General features: G+C 41.8%; 1 protein-coding gene across 2 annotated transcripts in view; it reads right to left on the bottom strand.

The window, feature by feature from the left end:
* The window catches only part of PITPNB (phosphatidylinositol transfer protein beta), an 87579-nt gene that overhangs the window by 38568 nt on the left and 30469 nt on the right, over positions 1–18542 (bottom strand). For both annotated transcript variants that reach the window (XM_036765706.1, XM_036765703.1), the window contains exons 6-7: positions 17990–18064; positions 11317–11400 (exon numbers count right to left, since the gene is read on the bottom strand). In XM_036765706.1, the coding sequence (XP_036621601.1) occupies positions 11317–11400; positions 17990–18064 (159 nt within the window). The remainder of the gene's footprint in view (positions 1–11316; positions 11401–17989; positions 18065–18542) is intronic.

Raw genomic sequence — 18542 nt, 5'->3', positions numbered from 1 at the left:
TTCTCAGATGAGATGATGAGACACAAAATACACATGTGGATAATCATTCTACACTATAACTGTCAGCCTTAATCAATGAACCATTTCCAGAAAAAATATGACCTAAAAAAGGTTCCAATGAAGCATTAGGTATCTTTATCACATTAAAATAAAGTCCATTTCCTCTGGATAACTTTGTTTCATATTGTACAACAGCATATATCTTACAACTAAATTAGGATATGCCTGAAGCACTAGTGATATGTGGAAAGATTTTATTTAACATTAAAAATCATGTATACCATTGAATATTAGCAAGCTAAGTCATCAGTTGTGACAATCTCAGGCAACTATTCCATTAAATTCTTCAAAACAGAACAGGCAGAAAGAGTCCTCACAACCAGCATGCGTAAGTGACCTTCCATTCATGAAATTAACACGCCAGCTCCAACAATGCACCTTCAGAGAGGAACCTAGTTAGTTTATCTATTAGAAGGAAGGTACCAGAAACATTTAATGGGATATATGAACTGAAAAACTGAGTATCCTTTTTTATGGTAACAGGGTGTAAATTCAATCAACAATGCATGAGATGATCCCTAATAGGGTGAAGCACAGAAGCAATTCCAGGGGCTTGATGCCCTTCTGTAAGGTGTGAGCTCTGCTGGCCTTTCAGAAGCTACCCTTAACATGGAGTGACCCCCCAGGAAACCTGGACTTTTTAAAAGAGACAAGAGGTTGAAAATCTGCTATGGCATGGCGGGGACTATTTTTTTAAAAAATCCAATGTGTACTGCTTAGCTGAAAATAAGATTACTTTTCAAGAGGAAAGCATCATGCAGGTGCTTTTTAAACTCTAATTTGATTTTAGCAAAATGAGTGTAAAAATAAGCAGTAAGCCACACCACCTTCTACAGGGCCAGTGTTTACAAATAAAACGTGAAAGCATCAAGTTATTCCAAGTATTCACACTCACTCTCAGCCAACTGTTCTCTCAAGTATAAAAAGACATGGGTTGTAAATGCTCCCATTTGTAATGTGCTTTTAGGTTTTCAAATCCCTTGAGAGAACATTCCCTCATTTAAGTCTCCCAACAATCCTGTGAAATACACAGGGCACAAAGGCTCAGGGATGAAATGACCATGGGGACTTGAAGGCCAGCAGGAAGAGGCCTTGGAAACGTAAAGAAAGAGAACATATTCTCTCGCAGGTCAGCCTGAAGGGATGGAAGGAGATCGATGGGTGTGAATGGGGGCAGTGGCCTGGGAAGGGGAGCCCTAGCCCAGCTTCAAGAGCCAACGTCTGCAAAGAATTTTACACAAAGCATCACATTAGCTTCTCACAACTACTGCCAGGAACAGCTTTGCTTCTAACTGGTTGAGGACCAAATCACTTCTTGTCTGGGTCTCAGTCCCCTCATCTATAAAAGGTAGCGTCATTAGGCTGGCTATCACTAGCTCTAAATTCTATGGGAAGGCAGGTAATTCAGAAAACATGGCTACAGTGTGTTTTAAAAGTCTGTTGTGAGGAGGGAAAGCCAAGTTGTGGAGATCTCTGCAGTCTGCCCACCAGCACAGTCTTCTCGCCCACTGCCCAGCTACCCACTGTACTGCTGGCTCTTCACACTCTTTTTAGAGTCTGCATCTTGCATGAGAGATCCATGTAGGTCCATGGCTTCAGTCTCCTGAATGGGGGAAGTCATGGGCTCAAGATGGGTATGAGGAGGTGATCAATTCCTACAGAAATACCAAGTGCTGTCTCTTAGTCTCCTTTGTCTGAAGCTGGAAACCTTACTATGCCAAACCTTGAAAAACTCAATGTAAATCAAACATAATTTCAAGGTTGCTTGTAGTTAATCATTTTTAAAGTAGGAAACCCTTTCATCTGCTATCCTAGACATGTCCAGATCTTCAGGCTGTTTTTTTATAATGATTTGTTAAAAGTAAGGGTAAGGTGTCTCTAAAGGAGTTATGGATGGAATAGTCATAACACTTAGCACCCAAAGGTTCACTCCCTTACTTAAAAAGTCTCCTCCACATCACATATTACAACCAGGGGTGTAGATGTCACCGAATGCTCTGGGCACCCTCTGATTAACTTGCCATCTCTCAAAAAAGACTACATATTTCAAATTCCATACTGACAGACTTTTAAAAGTCATATAAGGAAAAGTAGAAAAGAATGAACAGATAAAAAGCTCCCGATGAGGCCCTAAACAGTGACTGCTTCAATGCACTAACATTTACTTAAGAGGAAATGGTCACCAAACAAGGTTATTTATATTGATGCTCAGTGTTAAATTTCTAAGCTTTAAAAAGAAGCTGCTGGTGAATATAGTTCAGAAAAAAAGATACCCTCTAAAGCAAGTGTTCTTTTTGCACCCCATTCCTCCAACATTTGCAACAAACCTGAAAAAGGTATCTGCCTATTGGTTAAATCAACTCATGGAGATTTTCTCCTAATTCTGTGTCAGTATAAATCGTGAAGTTTAACGAACTCCAGTGAGGCATTGTGAACAAGCAAACGTCGGAGGAGTTTCACAAAGAGAAAAAAATCTATTGGAAAAGAAAATCGGGTTGAAGCGAACAACTCCCACCAGAGGGCGCTGTCAAGCTTCCTCAGGGCAGGTCAGACAAAACCACTTCTACCATATATCAGCCCAATATCCTGGGAGTTTTCAAACTTCTTTTTTAAAGGGAAATCAATTTTTTCACTTTCTTGTTCACCATTAACTGGCACCAGAAAAGGACACCAGAATGACTGCACTTATTAAGCCTGCCTGGATCAAGAGGAGCCTGGCAAATTACATGATTTTTAACAAAAAAATTCCCCTCGGATTTTTTTAACCAAATGAGATCACATATATAAAGCACTCTGCACACCTCTGCTATGTAAACACTAGCTTTTATTTTTAATTTAAAAAAGGGCCATCATACTTTAGGGGCTGGGTCACAAGTTGTCATAAACTTTGATAGGTACATTTTACTGAACTTACCCACGAACGTAAATATTACAAGGTTTCAGGGTAGAATCCTGACCTTTAATGTTTATTTTAAAAGAAATCTCACTGACAAAAGAAAAAATGGTGACATCAGCAACATTTGTGGGCTCAAGTGGTCATCAGACCTGCTGGATCCCAGCCATGTATCGACAAAGGTTCTTTTCAGAGCTCAAAAGGTGGGTGCCCAGAGATCTCAGCAAAGGAGCAGAAAGTACATCTTAAGAAATCAAGGAGGTCACAGATAAAAGCTGCCCAATAAAAACCTAAAATCTTCCCCCAATAAACACCGCACCAGCGTCTGAAGGGCAGAAGCAAGAGTCAGTGCACCCAGGGCCCCAGTCTGGCATTTGTCCTTGTTCTTTTTAGTCATTTCAGTTTTCTTGGCAACAATACTGGAGTGATTCACATTTCCTTCTCCAGCTCATTTGACAGATGAGGAAACTCAGGCCAACAGGGTTAAGTGATTGTCCCAGGGTCACACAGCTACTAAGTGTCTGAGGTCCAATTTGAACTTTGGTCCTTCTGATTTCAGAGCCAGCACTCTCTCCACTACGCTACTTAGCTGTCCTTGCAATCCCACTTCTATTTCTTCCACTTAGGCCTTTTAAGAGTTACAAAGTTATCTGGAGGAAGAAAAACCACCAATGTCTGTATCAAAAGTCAATGTTTAAGAGGTTCTGAATGTTTTCCAAATGAAGGACCAAGGCCTATGTTAGCACTGACTCTTCCTCATTACAATCAAGTCCATGACATTGGAGCATTCTACAGAGCTCTATCCATGGGAAATGGTGGCTTAAAGTCACAAAGAACCCAAGAGTTATCAGAAACCGTGGATGCCCACAGCATGACCCAAACTTCCACTTCCTAGGCAACTGAAACTAACTTCATTAAGATCTAGTCACATGCCAAGGCCCAGATTCAAAGAGAAAAAGGAAACTTAGAGATCTGTGCATAAAAAGCAAGAATTTGTTTACACAAAGGTTTAAAATAAATTATGCTTGCTCGGGATTTTGAAATTAAGTATCAAAGTGTACCAAATGGTAGCTCAGTGCAAGGGAATAATAGAATGATGGAGTAAAGGCTAAAATGGTTTTAGAAACTGAGAATGCAAAATCATGCCTGACTTTTGCTAAACACTTTCAAAGTCAGCTGGAACTTCAGAAGAACCAAACAAAGAACTGCGTGCTCAGCCAGGTTTCGAATGCTTCTGACTAAAACAGTCACCACACAAGTCAATGGGACATTTGGTAACAAACTTTTAAGCAGGAAGGTCAAGTCGGCAAAAAACTTTATTTTTTAATCTAAGGCCCAAAGGCTTTATTTACTGTTTTGTTTATGTGAAATGAGGTTAAGAGCCAGAACAAAACAGAACAGAAAAGGCAAGTGTCGATCCAAGCCGGAGATCTCCAGATCTCCTCCAAACCATATCATAAAAATGAAGGGTTGTAGCGCTGAACTTGTATGTGCTTTTCTGACCACAAATAAAGCCATTTCTGCTGCCCGATGACCAGGGAACAATATCTATCCACTCAAACAAAACCAACTGATGAAGAACAAAGCTTCAGTGGCAGAGGGGCAATCAGAGAACCAATCAAACGCTGCCATCCTTCCTAAGAAGGCAGAGACACTCTCCGGCCTAGCGCCCCGTCTGCTTCAAGACTTCAGGTCACTTTGAATGACTCAACAAAAACGGCCGTGGGTACTTCATTATAAAGGGAATGGGCCTTCAAAACTCAGCTCATCTCTACGTCCTACATGAGCTTTTTTGACCCCAAGATGTTCAGGCCTCCCCACTAACAATGCTTCGTATATAATCTGCAAACACTCACCGGCAGACACGTCACTTCCTGCTAGAATGTAAGCTTGAGTGCAGACTGTTTAGACTCTGTACTCCCAGTCTGAGGAGCCCACATTAAATGACCCCAGGCAAGTCCCCATCGCTAGATGAGCCTGTTTCCTTCTCTGCAAAGTGAGGGGCCTGCGCCCACCTCTAAAGCTATGACCCCAATTCCTTTTTATAAATGCCCACACTGACGCAGCATGTCACAGCCCAGCTGGCGATGAGAAATCTGTCTGGAGAAGCACAAGCCCTCAGCAAGAAGGGGAAAGTCAAAGGAGCCTGAGACCCCAGCTGGCTCCAAGACTGACTCAGAGCTTCTGGCTGCATCAGCCCAGCAAGGCCACTGCCCTCCTTCTGGACATGGTGAAAAGATGGGGCTAAATACAGTTCTCTCTTAGAGTCCTTTCCCAGCTCCAAAATCGTATGAAAAAGAGGAAGGTGGACACACTTATCTATTACTTCCAATTTAAAGGAGGAAAGAGAAGGTGAGAGGACAGGAGGGGAAGGTCAGGTGCCCTGAGTGACCTAGGAGGCCTGGCCTTGAGGTCAGGGTGCTGGCTCTCGAGGCCTCAGTTTCTATGTGTATAAAATGAGGAAACTGGAGGAGGAGCCTCCCAGCTCAACCTCCACATGTCCATACCACATTTTCTATTATTCATCCATCTCATGAGCAGATATGTGCATCAGAGAGGCGGGGGGGGTGGGGGGGGGGCGCCACCGTGCACAGAGTACGGGGCCTGGCCTCAGAGACTCCCTAACTGGGTATCTTTGGGCAAGTCACTTAATAACCTCTGCCCATCTCAGTTTCCTCAGCTGGAAAACGGAGCTAATAACAGGACCTACCTCCCAGGGTACTTAGCACAGTGCTTGGCACATAGGAAGCAATTTACAAATGTTAGCTATTATTATTATGAATTATCATTAATTTCACCAAGTTATATCATTTTATAAAGCTTTAATCACCTGAATTAAACACTAAAGATAAAAATTGGCAATCCCCAAAACAAAGTCACGTCAGGAATGCTGTACCACAACAAACCGATACATGCTTTCCTCTCACTGTATATACATACCAAAAAGCTGGTTTCAATTTCTTTGGGCTTTTTCTGTTCTCAGTTTCTTTCAAATTAGTTCCCCCAACAGCAGGTTCTCTGATGCGAATCGGGTATACACTTCTGCAGACTTTAAAGACTCTCCCTCTCCTGGGAAGTGACTTTGTATACAAAGCATGTAAAGTTACTTAGACAAAGGGCTGGGGATGATTAAAAGGGCCAGGTTTAAATTTATACCTTTAAAAAAGCAGAAGCATATGGCAGAAGAATTATTTGCGTACACTGTAGAAATGACATGGAGGTTAGGCATGTGCGTTTCATCAGAACCTCTAAAGAAAATTCCCAGTTTTCTATTTTGGTTACATATCAATTGCAACTTTTGAAATGAAAACCTTAAAAAGCTTCCCATTCTGGCATGGAACGCTGTCAACCTGGAATCAAATTCTATTTTTTTCTAACCACAAAGCCTAAATATTCCTGAATTTGACATAAAACCATTTGGTCATTTACAAATGACCCTCAAGTTTGTGGAAATAAAACAGCCTAAATACATAGGACACATGGCACGTAGGCCATTGCCTCCCAAGGCCTCGAGAACACAAGAACTTCAGGGTCAGGCTACAATGGCAGAATTCGTACCCTGCTCCTTCCTTCTTGGCCTATCTGGAGCTCCTCAAATCACACTCCTGACACCATCCAAAGTCCTGACCTGTAAAGGAACAAGGCACTGCACAAGTCAGATTGGGGCAGAGCTGAAAGTGGACAACATAAAGAGAAAGGAGCAACAGACAAAAAAGCCCCAGGTCCCTCCTAAACACTGAAGCCGGCCCCCCTCGTGATGGCATCTCATGGTCTCTGGGATCTGCTGCCCTCGCTCACATGGCTTCCCTTCAGACACTCAATATCTAACCAACCCGGACTGAGCACAAGCTGTCTCCAGAAGCGGATAGGCCCCGCCTGCCTCCCCCAGCTGTGCCCTCCACCTAGAAGTTGCTGTCAATGAGAGATTCCAGGTCACCAGGGCCCCCAGACTGGAACCTAAACCTGCCAACTCCTCTTGACACCTTTCAGCACTTTCCCAAGTATGACACACACACATCCTCTCGCTTGATTCTTACGAGCCCATGATTTAATACTAATTAGGTAATTATTATTCCCATTTCACAGCTGAGGAAAATTAAGGTTACATGAAGCCAAAGTACCAGCCTGAGGATATTTTAAGTGAATCAATCGACCAAAAAACATTTACTAAGTGCCTACTATGTGCCAGGCATAACATTAAGCATCCTGAGGCCACAGGTACCAGTGCTCTCATGTTTCTAAATGCTACTGCAGATCCAAGGGTGAAGAATCCCCAAAGCTCCCAGGATCACAGGATCCTGAACAGTCAGCCTGGCGATGTCAACCTTTTCACCCTATGTAGAAATGCAATTAAAAAACCAAACGCCCTCTGCAAGCACCTGATGGCTAAAGGGAGGATTAAGCTGGGCTAAGGGCCAGGGGAGGGTGTCCGATCCACTCCCACAACAAAGGCAGTCAGATGCTCGGCAGGGCTGATTTCCTTTTCTTGGGCACCAGCAGGACAACGGGGTTCTAAGTTCAGAGGAGCCAACAAACACTAGAACTTTAAATAAAACCTTCTTGGCTCTATTTCTTTCATTAAATTCATTTGCAATTGCAAAAAACAACCACAAGGTGGAGTTAAATGAGTCAAAATACTTTCAAGTCATAGTTTCTTTAAAATCTTAAAAAAATTTAATACTGTCATTAATAGCTCAATTTTTACATGTTTGCAAAGCACCTTGCACACATATCATTTGCACTTTCTACTCGTACTGACTCCCTAGACTACAATTTTTTGAATGGAAGGGAAAAAGATATCTTCTCGGGCCGCCACCTCCCCTCCACCCCAATACCTTGTACTTACAGGTTGAGCACCTGGGGCATCCACCACAAAGCGCACATAAGCACCTCAAGGTCTGGGGCTGCACCCTTTTGGGCTCTGTACCCCTCAAACCTAGTACCCAGCCCTGCATACAGTAGGCCCCTAATGCTGACCTTAAGTTTCCTCACCTATAAAAAGGACAGCTGGGTGGCTCAGTGGATAGAAGACTGGGCTTGGAATAAGAAGGATCTGAGTTCAAATCCAACCTCAGATACTTACTAGCTGTGTGACTCTGGGCAAGTCACGTAACCCTGTTTGCCTCAGCTTCCTCATCTGTAAAATGGCAAACCATTCCAGGATCTTTGCCAAGAAAATCCCAAATGGGGTCACAGAGAATCAGACGTGACTGAACACCACCACCACCTATAAAATGAAGGGCAGTGAGGCTGGACTGAGCAATCTCCAACACTCTTTAGCACCCCAAAACAAGTAATGCTATTCTTTAACCTTATCATAAAAGCGTTTTCAAGACTAGTATTTAAGGACATCATTTCCAACATAAATTGAGACAACAAAAACAATTCGACACAGACATCATTCAGGGCCTACTAACAAAAGCAGGTTTCAGTTTCTGGTGTGACCACTCCACTCCCCCTCAGCAATCAGACACATGGGACCCACACTCAGGTCTGCCACAAACCAACCTGGATGGGAGGCACTGAGGTGGGGATGGCCTCTGGCCTGGCCATGCTGACCACTCACTCCCAGGGCCCTCTCCTTTGTCTCAGGCAATTTCTTAGGCTTCTTAAGCATCTATTTTGTCCACAAGACACAAACTGTAGACAAGAGTAGTAAATCAAAGACATAATTCTAAGTGTAAAACACAAAAGTGGAACTAAAAGTAAAAAACCCAACCCTGAGGTGAACATTAGCCAGTCCAAAGTAAACCGGTTAAGCCAAATCCTAACAGAAAATACCATCTCTAAGGCTGTGTGTGTGAAGGCAGTGAGGACACACATGAATGGAGGGCTCAAGCAGAGGCCCTGAGATTTCTGGTCCATGCAAGACACACCAGGCACTCCCCCTCTGAACACGGTCCTTCTTGAACTGCAACCCACGTCTGTCACAACAGCTCTGGAACTCCCTCTCCTCCCCCCCATTCTAATCTTCAGGCGTCAAACTCATGGCAGCTCCCCAGAAATCACCCCTCAGGCAGCCCAAACCAGCTTAAAAACGCAAAAGAGAAATGTTTAACAAAATAAATAAAAATACACAACTTAGACAATATTAATTTGTGGGAATCTATGTCAATATGAGGCCTCCAGGGGTCTCTCTCCTCGAATTGGACATGACTGCTCTAATCTACACCACACACCATGACCAGCTGAATCTTCTTAAAACGGAGACTGCTCTGCCCTCCATTACCCAAGTCTGGACAAAGCCTCTCCCCTCTGAGTCCGACCTAAGCTGACTGCTCTGCCTGAACCCCTTCACTGCAGCTGAACCCAAAGACACCAGCTGTGTTCCTACCCCAGTATCCCACTGGCTCCACCTGGGAGTCCTACAGCATATGCTGGGTCACTTATCTGAGACCTAAAGATTGACATCCTCTGAAGTCTCCCTGTAATACCTCTCTGAGGTGTGGAGGTGACTAGTGTTCATTCTCCAAGATCACAAAAGTAAAGCAGCCCCAGTTCCAGCAGGTCCTAGCACGATGGGAAGGCTTGGTGACTGACTATACACCACACCTACCACAGAGAGACCAGTCTAGCTAAAGTGAGACAGCTTCCTCACCACAAGGCAACAGACTCCTCCCAGCACTGCCAACAGAGACAAAGAAGGGCTGCAATCTTCATTGGTGGGGAGACTACCCACCCTGACAATACCATCCGTCTTTGAGGTAGTGTACACAGTAGTATCTTTTTCACATACAGATACATGGGCACGGGCCACACCTTGTGAGTGTTTGTACTTCCCCAAACACTATACCAGAATGCCTTTGCTGGGGATTCCTGCAAAATCCTCTTACCGCCAGCTGGTAACATCAAAAAATGATGGATAGAAAGTTATCAGAAATGCTCAGGCCCCTCACATCCCTGGACCCTCCTTAACTTACAGTTCTCCTAGACAAGGGTCCTCTGCCAGCCACCAGATCAACCAGTCCTTATCAGAGCCAGTGGCTGCTCTCCAAACACCTCCTCTGTCCCTGAGGCGCCTCAGTAGGGGGGCTCCTTGCTGGCTCAGGGACCACACACTAACCCTGGCACTGTTTTGTCCTTAGAACTCCAGGAAATGCAAAGTAGAGCCACCTTTACCCCACTCACTAGAGGGCTGGGGATTCCTGCTTGACATGTTTACCAGATTCCAGCAGTAAAAAATCACAACTTCATTTTCTTCGGTCAGTTTCTGTTTAGTTCAAGATCATGGAATAAGACAAGACCAAAAATAGAAATAGAAGTGAAGGCCTGTAGGCCTACACTTGGCTTAGGCTTGCTTGGGGGAGCAGTGAGGAGATGACAAAAAGGTCCCGTCTGATTTCCAGGCTTCAGGGCTCTGAATTAGTAAGAAAGAGCTTCACTATATCATTTCTTTTGTTATTTAAAACATGCAGGTGTTCCACTGAAAACTTGAATCCTGTATGCTTTAAGTCAGATGCATCAGATCCACAAGGTTAGGTTAAAAACAAAGACATGTCATCTGAAAACAAATCTTGCTGAAAAGTAGTATTTTCTAACACACCAAACCCAAAGGGCCCATAAAAGGTACAGCGTCCTACATGAAAGGAGTGTCCAACAACGGAAGGGCTATCTGAGGATGTCTCCACCAGAACGCTCTATGCACAATCTTACAAACAGGCTGATTCTTCAGCCAGCTGATGTCCCTTCACAGCACCGGCAACGGGTACGGAATAGATGAATGCCCCCACAGTGACATGAATGTGTCACTGAAAAGTTCTGTGTCAGTTAATTCTTGATGCTTTAACCTCACTTTAAAGGTGTTAAGAAACTCTGAAGCAGGGGCAGCTAGGTGGCACAGAGGACAGAGCACTGGGCCTGGAATCAGGAGGATATGAGTTCAAATCTGGCCTCAGACACTTGATACTTACTAGCTGTGTGACTCTGGGCAAGTCACTCAACCCCAACTGCCTAGCAAAGAAAAGAAAGAAAGAGACCCTGAAGTAAATCCTTTTTGTAAGGCAAATAACTGCTTGTCCCTAATCAGTTTTTAATGTTCAGATTTTTAGAATATTGTACTTTTAAAAAGGAGAGGCCCCCTGCCACAGATCTCACTTACGCCCCAACAGGAGTTAGAGGAAGGGAAGTCGGGAAAACATGCACACTCAGACACAGACACGCGCGTACACACACATACTTGCATGCACACATGCATGCATGCATGTGCGCACGCACACACACACACATACACACAATCTCTTTATGGCTGTGTATCTAGGCCCAAGCCTGAGTGCAGGGGACCCATACGAGATGCTGAAGACAAGGAGGTAACATTACCTAGCTGCAGTAAGGTGGTCATTAAAAATAACACTCCTGATACTTACTGCAGGTTCTACTTGACTTCGATCTGCAATATCGATATGGACAATTTCAACCGTCTTCCATGTGTTAGGATCTAAATCATGTACCTGCAGAAGAAGAGAGGAGTAAGACTTATGATGATCCATATGAAGCAAAATGATCTCAAGCACCAAGTTCTCTTTATCTCCATTCCACATTTCATGAGCCATGAAAACCCAAATAATCATTTCACTAATTAAGCTGCTGGCTTTTAAATTTAGAGGCCCTGAAGCCCTACTTCATTTTGTCCTTAAGTCCAGAAACGGCGAAGGCCATGAAAATGAAGTCAGGCCATCATTGTGACATACTCTTCAAGGGACTCTTAGTGGTCCTTTACAGAATTTCAAGAATTACAAAATTCAAGAATTACAAAATATAATCCTAAAACCAGTGGCTCTCAACACCAAGTGGTATTAGCATACAAATTCTTAGAGAAGAAGTTAAGGGAGTTACTGAAAGACAGCAAAACTATACTAGTGGGGGACCTCGACCTCCCTGTCTATGAACTTGATAAATCTAACCTCAAAATAAACAAGAAAGAAGTTAAGGAAGTGAATAGAATTTTAGAAAAGGTAGATATGATAGTCCTCTGGAGAAAACTGAATGGGGACAAAAAAGAATATACCTTTTTCTCAGTGGTACATGGCACATCCTCAAAAACTGACCATGTACTAGGGCAGAAAAACCTCACGATCCAGTGCAGAAAGGCAGAAATAGTCAATGCATCCTTTTCAGATCACAGTACAATAAAAAATTATTTGTAATAAAGGACCATGGAAAGATAAACTAAAAATTAATTGGAAACTAAATAAACTAATCCTATAGAATGAATGGACCAAAGAACAAACCACAGAAACAATTAATAACTTCATTCAAGAGAATGACAATAATGAGACAACATACCAAAACTTATGGAATGCAGCAAAAGCAGTTCTTAGGGGAAGTTTTATATCTCTAAATGCTTGCATGAATAAAATAAATAAAAAGGAGATCAATGAATGGGCATGCAACTGAAAAAGCTAGAAAAACAAATTTAAAATCTCCAATTAAATACCAAATTAGAAATACTGAAAACCAAAGGAGAGATTAATAAAATTGAAATCAGGAAAACTACTGAACTAATAAATAAAACTAAGAACTGATTTTATGAAAAAAAAAACAATAAAATTGATAAACTTTTGGTCAACTTGATTAAAAAAAGAAAGAAAACCAAATTACCAGTATCAAAAATGAAAAGGGTGAATTTACTTCCAATGAAGAGGAAATTAAAACAATAATTAGGAATTATTTTGCCCAATTGTATGCCCACAAATTTGACAACCTTAGGGAAATGGATGAATATTTACAAAAATATAAATTGTTCAAGTTAACAGAAGAGGAAGCAAAATACCTAAATAACCCCATCTCAGAAAAAGAAACTGAGCAAGCAATGAACTCCCTAGGAAAAAATCTCCAGGGCCAGATGATTTTACATGTGAATTCTATCAAATATCTAAAGAACAACTAATTTCCATACTTTATAGACTATTTGGGAAAATAGGCAAAGGAGGAGTCCTACCAAATTCTTTTTATGACACAAATATAGTACTAATACCTAAACCAGGAAAAGTCAAAACAGAGAAAGAAAATGACAGACCAATTTCCCTAATGAATATCGATGCAAAAGTTTTAAATAAAATATTAGCAAAAAGACTGCAGCAATGTATCACGAGAATACTACACTAGGTAGGATTTATTCCAGGAATGCAAAGCTGGTTCAATATTAGGAAAACTATCAGCATAATTGATCGTATCAACAACAAAACTAGCAGAAACCATATGATTATCTCAATAGATACAGAAAAGACTTTTGACAAAATACAACACCCTTTCCTATTAAAAACACTAGAAAGCATAGGAATAAATGGAGTCTTCCCTAAAATTATAAATAGCGTCTACCTAAAATCATCAGCAAGCATTATATGTAGTGAGGATAAGCTAGACACATTTCCAGTAAGATCTGGGGGTGGTTGGGTGTGAAACAAAATGTCCATTATCACCTCTATTGTTCAATTTGGTACTAGAAATGTTAGCTTTAGCAATAAGAGAAGAAAAAGAAATTGAAGGAATTAGAATAGGCAAAGAAGAAACTAAGTTATCACTCTTTGCAGATGATATAATGATTTACTTAGAGAATCCTAGAGAATCAAGTAAAAAACTATCTGAAACAATAAAAAACTTTAGTAAAGTTGCAGAATATAAAATAAACCCACATAAATCCTCGGCATTCCGATATATTATTAACAAGGCCCAACAGCAAGAGATAGAAAGAGAAATTCCATTTAAAGTTACTGTAGACACTATAAAATATTTGGGAGTCTATCTGCCAAGACAAACCCAGGACCTATACAAATACAATTACAAAACATTTTTCACACAAATAAAGTCAGATCTAAATAAATGGAAAAACATCAGCTGCTCATGGTAGGCCGAGCTAATATACTAAAAATGACAATTTTACCTAAATTAATTTACTTATTCAGTGCCATATCAATCAAACTACCAGAAAATTATTTTCCAGAGCTGGATAAAATAATAACAAAATTCATCTGGAAGAACAAAAGGTCCAGATTATCAAGGGAATTAATGAAAAGAAATGCTAGGGAAGGTGGCCTAGCCATACCAGATATTAAACTGTATTACAAAGCTGCAGTCATCAAAACTACTTGGTACTGGCTAAGAAACAGAATGGTGGATCAGTGGAATAGGATAGGAACACAAGACACAATAGTCAACGACTACAGCAATCTACTCTTTGATAAACCCAAAGAATCCAGCTTCTGGGTTAAGAATTCATTATTTCACAAAAACTGCTGGGAAAATTGGAAAATAGTACGGCAGAAACTGGGCATAGACCAATATCTTATACCATATACAAAAATAAAATCAAAATGGGTTCATGATTTAGGAGTAAAGGCTGATACATAAGCAATTTGAGAGAGCAAGGAATAGTTTAACTGTCTGATTTATGAGAAAGGGAAGAATTCGTGACCCAACAAGAGACATAGAGCATTACAAAATGCAAAATGGATAATTTTAATTATGTTAAATGAAAAAGTTTTTGTATAAACAAAGCCAGTGCAACAAAGATTAGGAGGAAAACAGAAAATTGGGAAAAAATCTTTACAACCAGTGTCTCTGATAAAGGCTTCATATCTAAAATACACAGGGAACTGAACTAAATTTATAGGAATACAAGTCATTTCCCAATTGAGAAATGGTCAAAGGATATGAACAGGCAGTTTTCAGAGGAAGAAATTAAAGATATCTATAGGCATATGAAAAAATGCTCAAAATCACTACTGATTAGAGAAATGCAAATCAAAACAACTCTTAGGTACCACATCTCTCCTGTCAGATTGGCTAACATGACAAAACAGGAAAATGATAAATGCTGGAGAGGATGTGGAAAATAGGAACACTTACATTGTTGGTGGAGTTGTGAACTGATCCAGCCATTCTGGAGGGCAATTTGGAAGTATGCCCAAAGGGCTATAAAAATGTGGACACACTTTGACCCAGCAATACCACTTCTAGGGCTATATCCCAAAGAGATCATACAATGGGAAATGTACGTGTATGTACAAAAATGTTTATAGCAGCTCTCTTTCTGGTGGCAAAGAATTGGAAATCAAGGGGATGTCCATCAATTGGGGAATGGCTAAACAAATTGTGGTATATGAATGTAACAGAATATTATTGTGCAATAAGAAATGAGGAACAGACAGACTTCATTACAACCTGAAAAGACATATATGAACCGATGCTAAGTGAGGGGAGCAGAACCAGGAGATCATTATATACGATTAGAGACATACAGTCACTCTAAGGGCTAACTTTGATAGACTTGACTCCTCTCATCAATACAAGGTTCAAAGAAAGCTCCAAAAGACTCATGATGGAAAAATCTATGCACATCCAGAGAAAGAATTATGGAATCTGAATGTAGATGGAGGCAAACTATAGGCTGTCTTTTTTTCCCCTTCTTTTTTGGTTTCATTTCTCCTCTCTTATGATTCATTCCATTATTTATAATTCTTCTTTACAACTGGACTATTATGTAAATAAGTTCAATGTGAAGGTAAATGTAGAACCTACACTGGATTACATGCCACCTTGGGGAGAGGAGAAGGAGGGAGAGAAAATTTGGAACCCCAAAACCTGTGGAACTGAATGTTGTAAACTAAAAATAAAAAAATATAATTAAACAACAAAAAAACCCCAGTAATTCTGACAACCTTTCAAGCAGAGAAAGAAAATTACTTAAATATATGTGCCTTCTGTCCTTCGCTGGGCAAGGCACCACCCAGGGCAATAATGCATAGACTCTAAGACACAGTCAAGGTGCCAGCTTTGCTAACCTGCTTTAAAGAAAAAAAAACAAACCATTGTTATAATGGAATGCTCTCTGGGTGCGGGAGGAAACGTATTTGAAGATGAATTTTGTAAAAACAAAAAATATCAATACAAATTTTTTAAAAGACAAACTTCAAAATTAATACCATTCACACTGTCTAATTTAGTCAGCAAAATCTCTTTTATGCTGCAGAAATTTACAACAGAAAAACTTGTAAGTCAACAACCCATTTGGGGGGAACCAACTGGAGGCCAATTCAATTTCTCAACTCCAGGCCAAAAAGAAGTGAAGAGTGGAGAAAGGCTCTGGACTGGAGTCAGGAGGCCCCAATTCAAATCGCACCTCTTCCACACACAGGCTGTGGTTACAGGAAGATATACAAGTCATTTAAACTGGGGCGGGGGGGGGGGGGGGATAAGATAACAGTAATAACAGCAGAAAGCTTGACCAACCTTAAAATGCTACATAAAGGCTAGCTATTGATTCTTGATGAAGATGAAGATGATGATGATGATGATGATGATGTTCTTTCTCCCAATGAAATGAGAGATGGGAGGAGGTTTATCAATAATAGGATTCCTGGATTGCCAGTTTTAAGAATGCCCTGTCATTGGAAATATCCCCCACAAGCCACTAGGAAACTGATCCTATTAATGTGCTGCCATTTTGGTTCAAGACAGGAACCCGAACCATGGTGAATTTGCCTTATGTGAAAGAATCTGCAAAGAAGCTGGCACAAAGGAACAAAAAGAAACTAAAAGTAAAGAAGCTAAATTGTGAGGCAGCAGGAACAGGGGCCGAGCGCTGCTTTGGGAGTCAGGCAACCTAGATCGAATTGCTGCTATTATTATCACCTGTAAGATCTTGGACAAGTCACTTAACTCTTGATTTCTGTCTCCTTACTTAGAAGGAGGGGACTGGTTAAATGAGTTTTGAGTTTCCCTTCCAGCTTTAAATCTGTGCTTCAATGAAATAGAGACCTCATCTAAAGTCAATTAGTAAAGACACTTTTCAGAATGAATCCTAGACCTGGAAGGAGCTGGAAGGAGAGACATGAGCCACCTGGTCTAACCTGAGGCCCAGACAATCAACGGACATCTCCCAGTGACGGCCCTTCTAGGCCTGGAGTCTCCCACATATTTACTCCAATGCTTTTGTACCACTACCACCCCCATCTTAATGAGATGCTATAAAAAAGCCCCATTTCAGATCAGGGTCCCCAAGAAAAGCCGTACGTCAATGGGGTGCTTTCATTAAAATGTGAGGCGGGATCTTTTCACCAGGTAGCAGAACGAGCCCCGCCTCTATTAAGTACTCCCATTACATTCACCTAGCCATGGTCACTCATCCTTACAATTCTGCATAAAAAGTACATCAGCACTTGCTGATCACAAACACAGGGTTCTCTCACAAACACTCATCAATCTCTAACAAAAAGTTAATTATTAAACTTCTTTTAGGACTAAATGATTTTCTTTAGGCTTGCCATGATCAGTGCAGACTTTCCTATGATAGGAATTGGTGCATACAGTCACCCTTGGGGAGACTGGGGACTAGGTGTTGTATTGGGAGGTGGGGCCTCTGCCTCCTCTTCCCCCATCAGGCCCTTTGCTATGTGACCAAATATTAGCACCTCCTGAAGAGAGACAGAACAAATGGGAAGACTGAGGTAAATAAGCTTGGTGCTTACCAACATCCTTGGTTTTTAGAAAGAGAAGATGAAATTTGGGTATAAAACAGAGCTGGGGGTTACCCTAAATCATGAGAGGCCTGGTGGAAGAGTGCTGGACTTGGTGTCAGGCTGCCATAAGGTACACACTTTGGAAAGCTTTCAGTGAGATGTAAATGTGAGGGACTCCAATGAGCAATAACTGTCTACATCTTAGGTCCAATCCCCAAGTCCACCCAGCGCAGAAAGTGAACGGACCCCTAAGGGCACTTCACGCCAATCACATCAACGGTTTGCCAGCTCTGCTAACCACAAAGCGTTCTGAAAACCTTCATTCACCCTGGCCACACAACGACCCTGATACCAAGGTGGGGACTAGAGGTAGGAGGATCCCCATTTGACAGATGAGAAAAAGAAGGCTCAGAAAGGAAGTGTTTTGCCAGCATAGAGAACAGAGACAGAACCAGAGCCCGGGCCACCTGGATTCCCCGGCCACTCCCCCAACTCCCATTCCTCCACCCCACCTCCAGCCATAGTGAATACTCCCTGGGGTGGCATTGCTGTTTGACCAAGGGAAACAGGTGAGACTTACATTTTCTATTGTTCCCAAGTCTGGTTTGTGCCAGGTTTCAATTTTTATGAAGAAGTCATCTTTCATATATTCGTTCTGTGAAAAACACACCAAAAGGACATTCATTGATCTCACCACTGTATTGGTGTTTCCACCTTGTTTTGTTTCATTTCAAAAAAATTCATTCAACCTGAGCCTCCCTGAACCCAGCCAGGCATATGCTCTGGACAGATCTAAGCCTCTGCCCCTGAGGCTGTAAACTCATGTTGTTAATGCCCAGACCCAAGTGAGCAAGGACTTCCTCTCGGATGGCCAACTTCCTACACTGCACAGGCAGAAGCTGCTTTCCAGCCTCTTGGTCCTTATTCTTCCTGAGGAACATGGAAGGAAGGGCTGCATGCTGGGCTGGGGACGAGGGAGGCAGCTGAAGGCATGGTAGGGAGAAGCCCAGGACCACCAGGAGGTGAGGGTGGGGTAGGACAGCCATGCAGTAGGAGAAGCCATGCAGCTGTGGGCAGTAACAAGCAGGAATGGGTGGAGTGCAACAGCACAGGGAGTAAGCTTTAGAAAGCAA

Source organism: Trichosurus vulpecula, chromosome 1 (genome assembly GCF_011100635.1).
Source record: "Trichosurus vulpecula isolate mTriVul1 chromosome 1, mTriVul1.pri, whole genome shotgun sequence".
Taxonomy (NCBI): domain Eukaryota; kingdom Metazoa; phylum Chordata; class Mammalia; order Diprotodontia; family Phalangeridae; genus Trichosurus; species Trichosurus vulpecula.
This window is presented reverse-complemented; position numbering and strand designations above follow the sequence as displayed.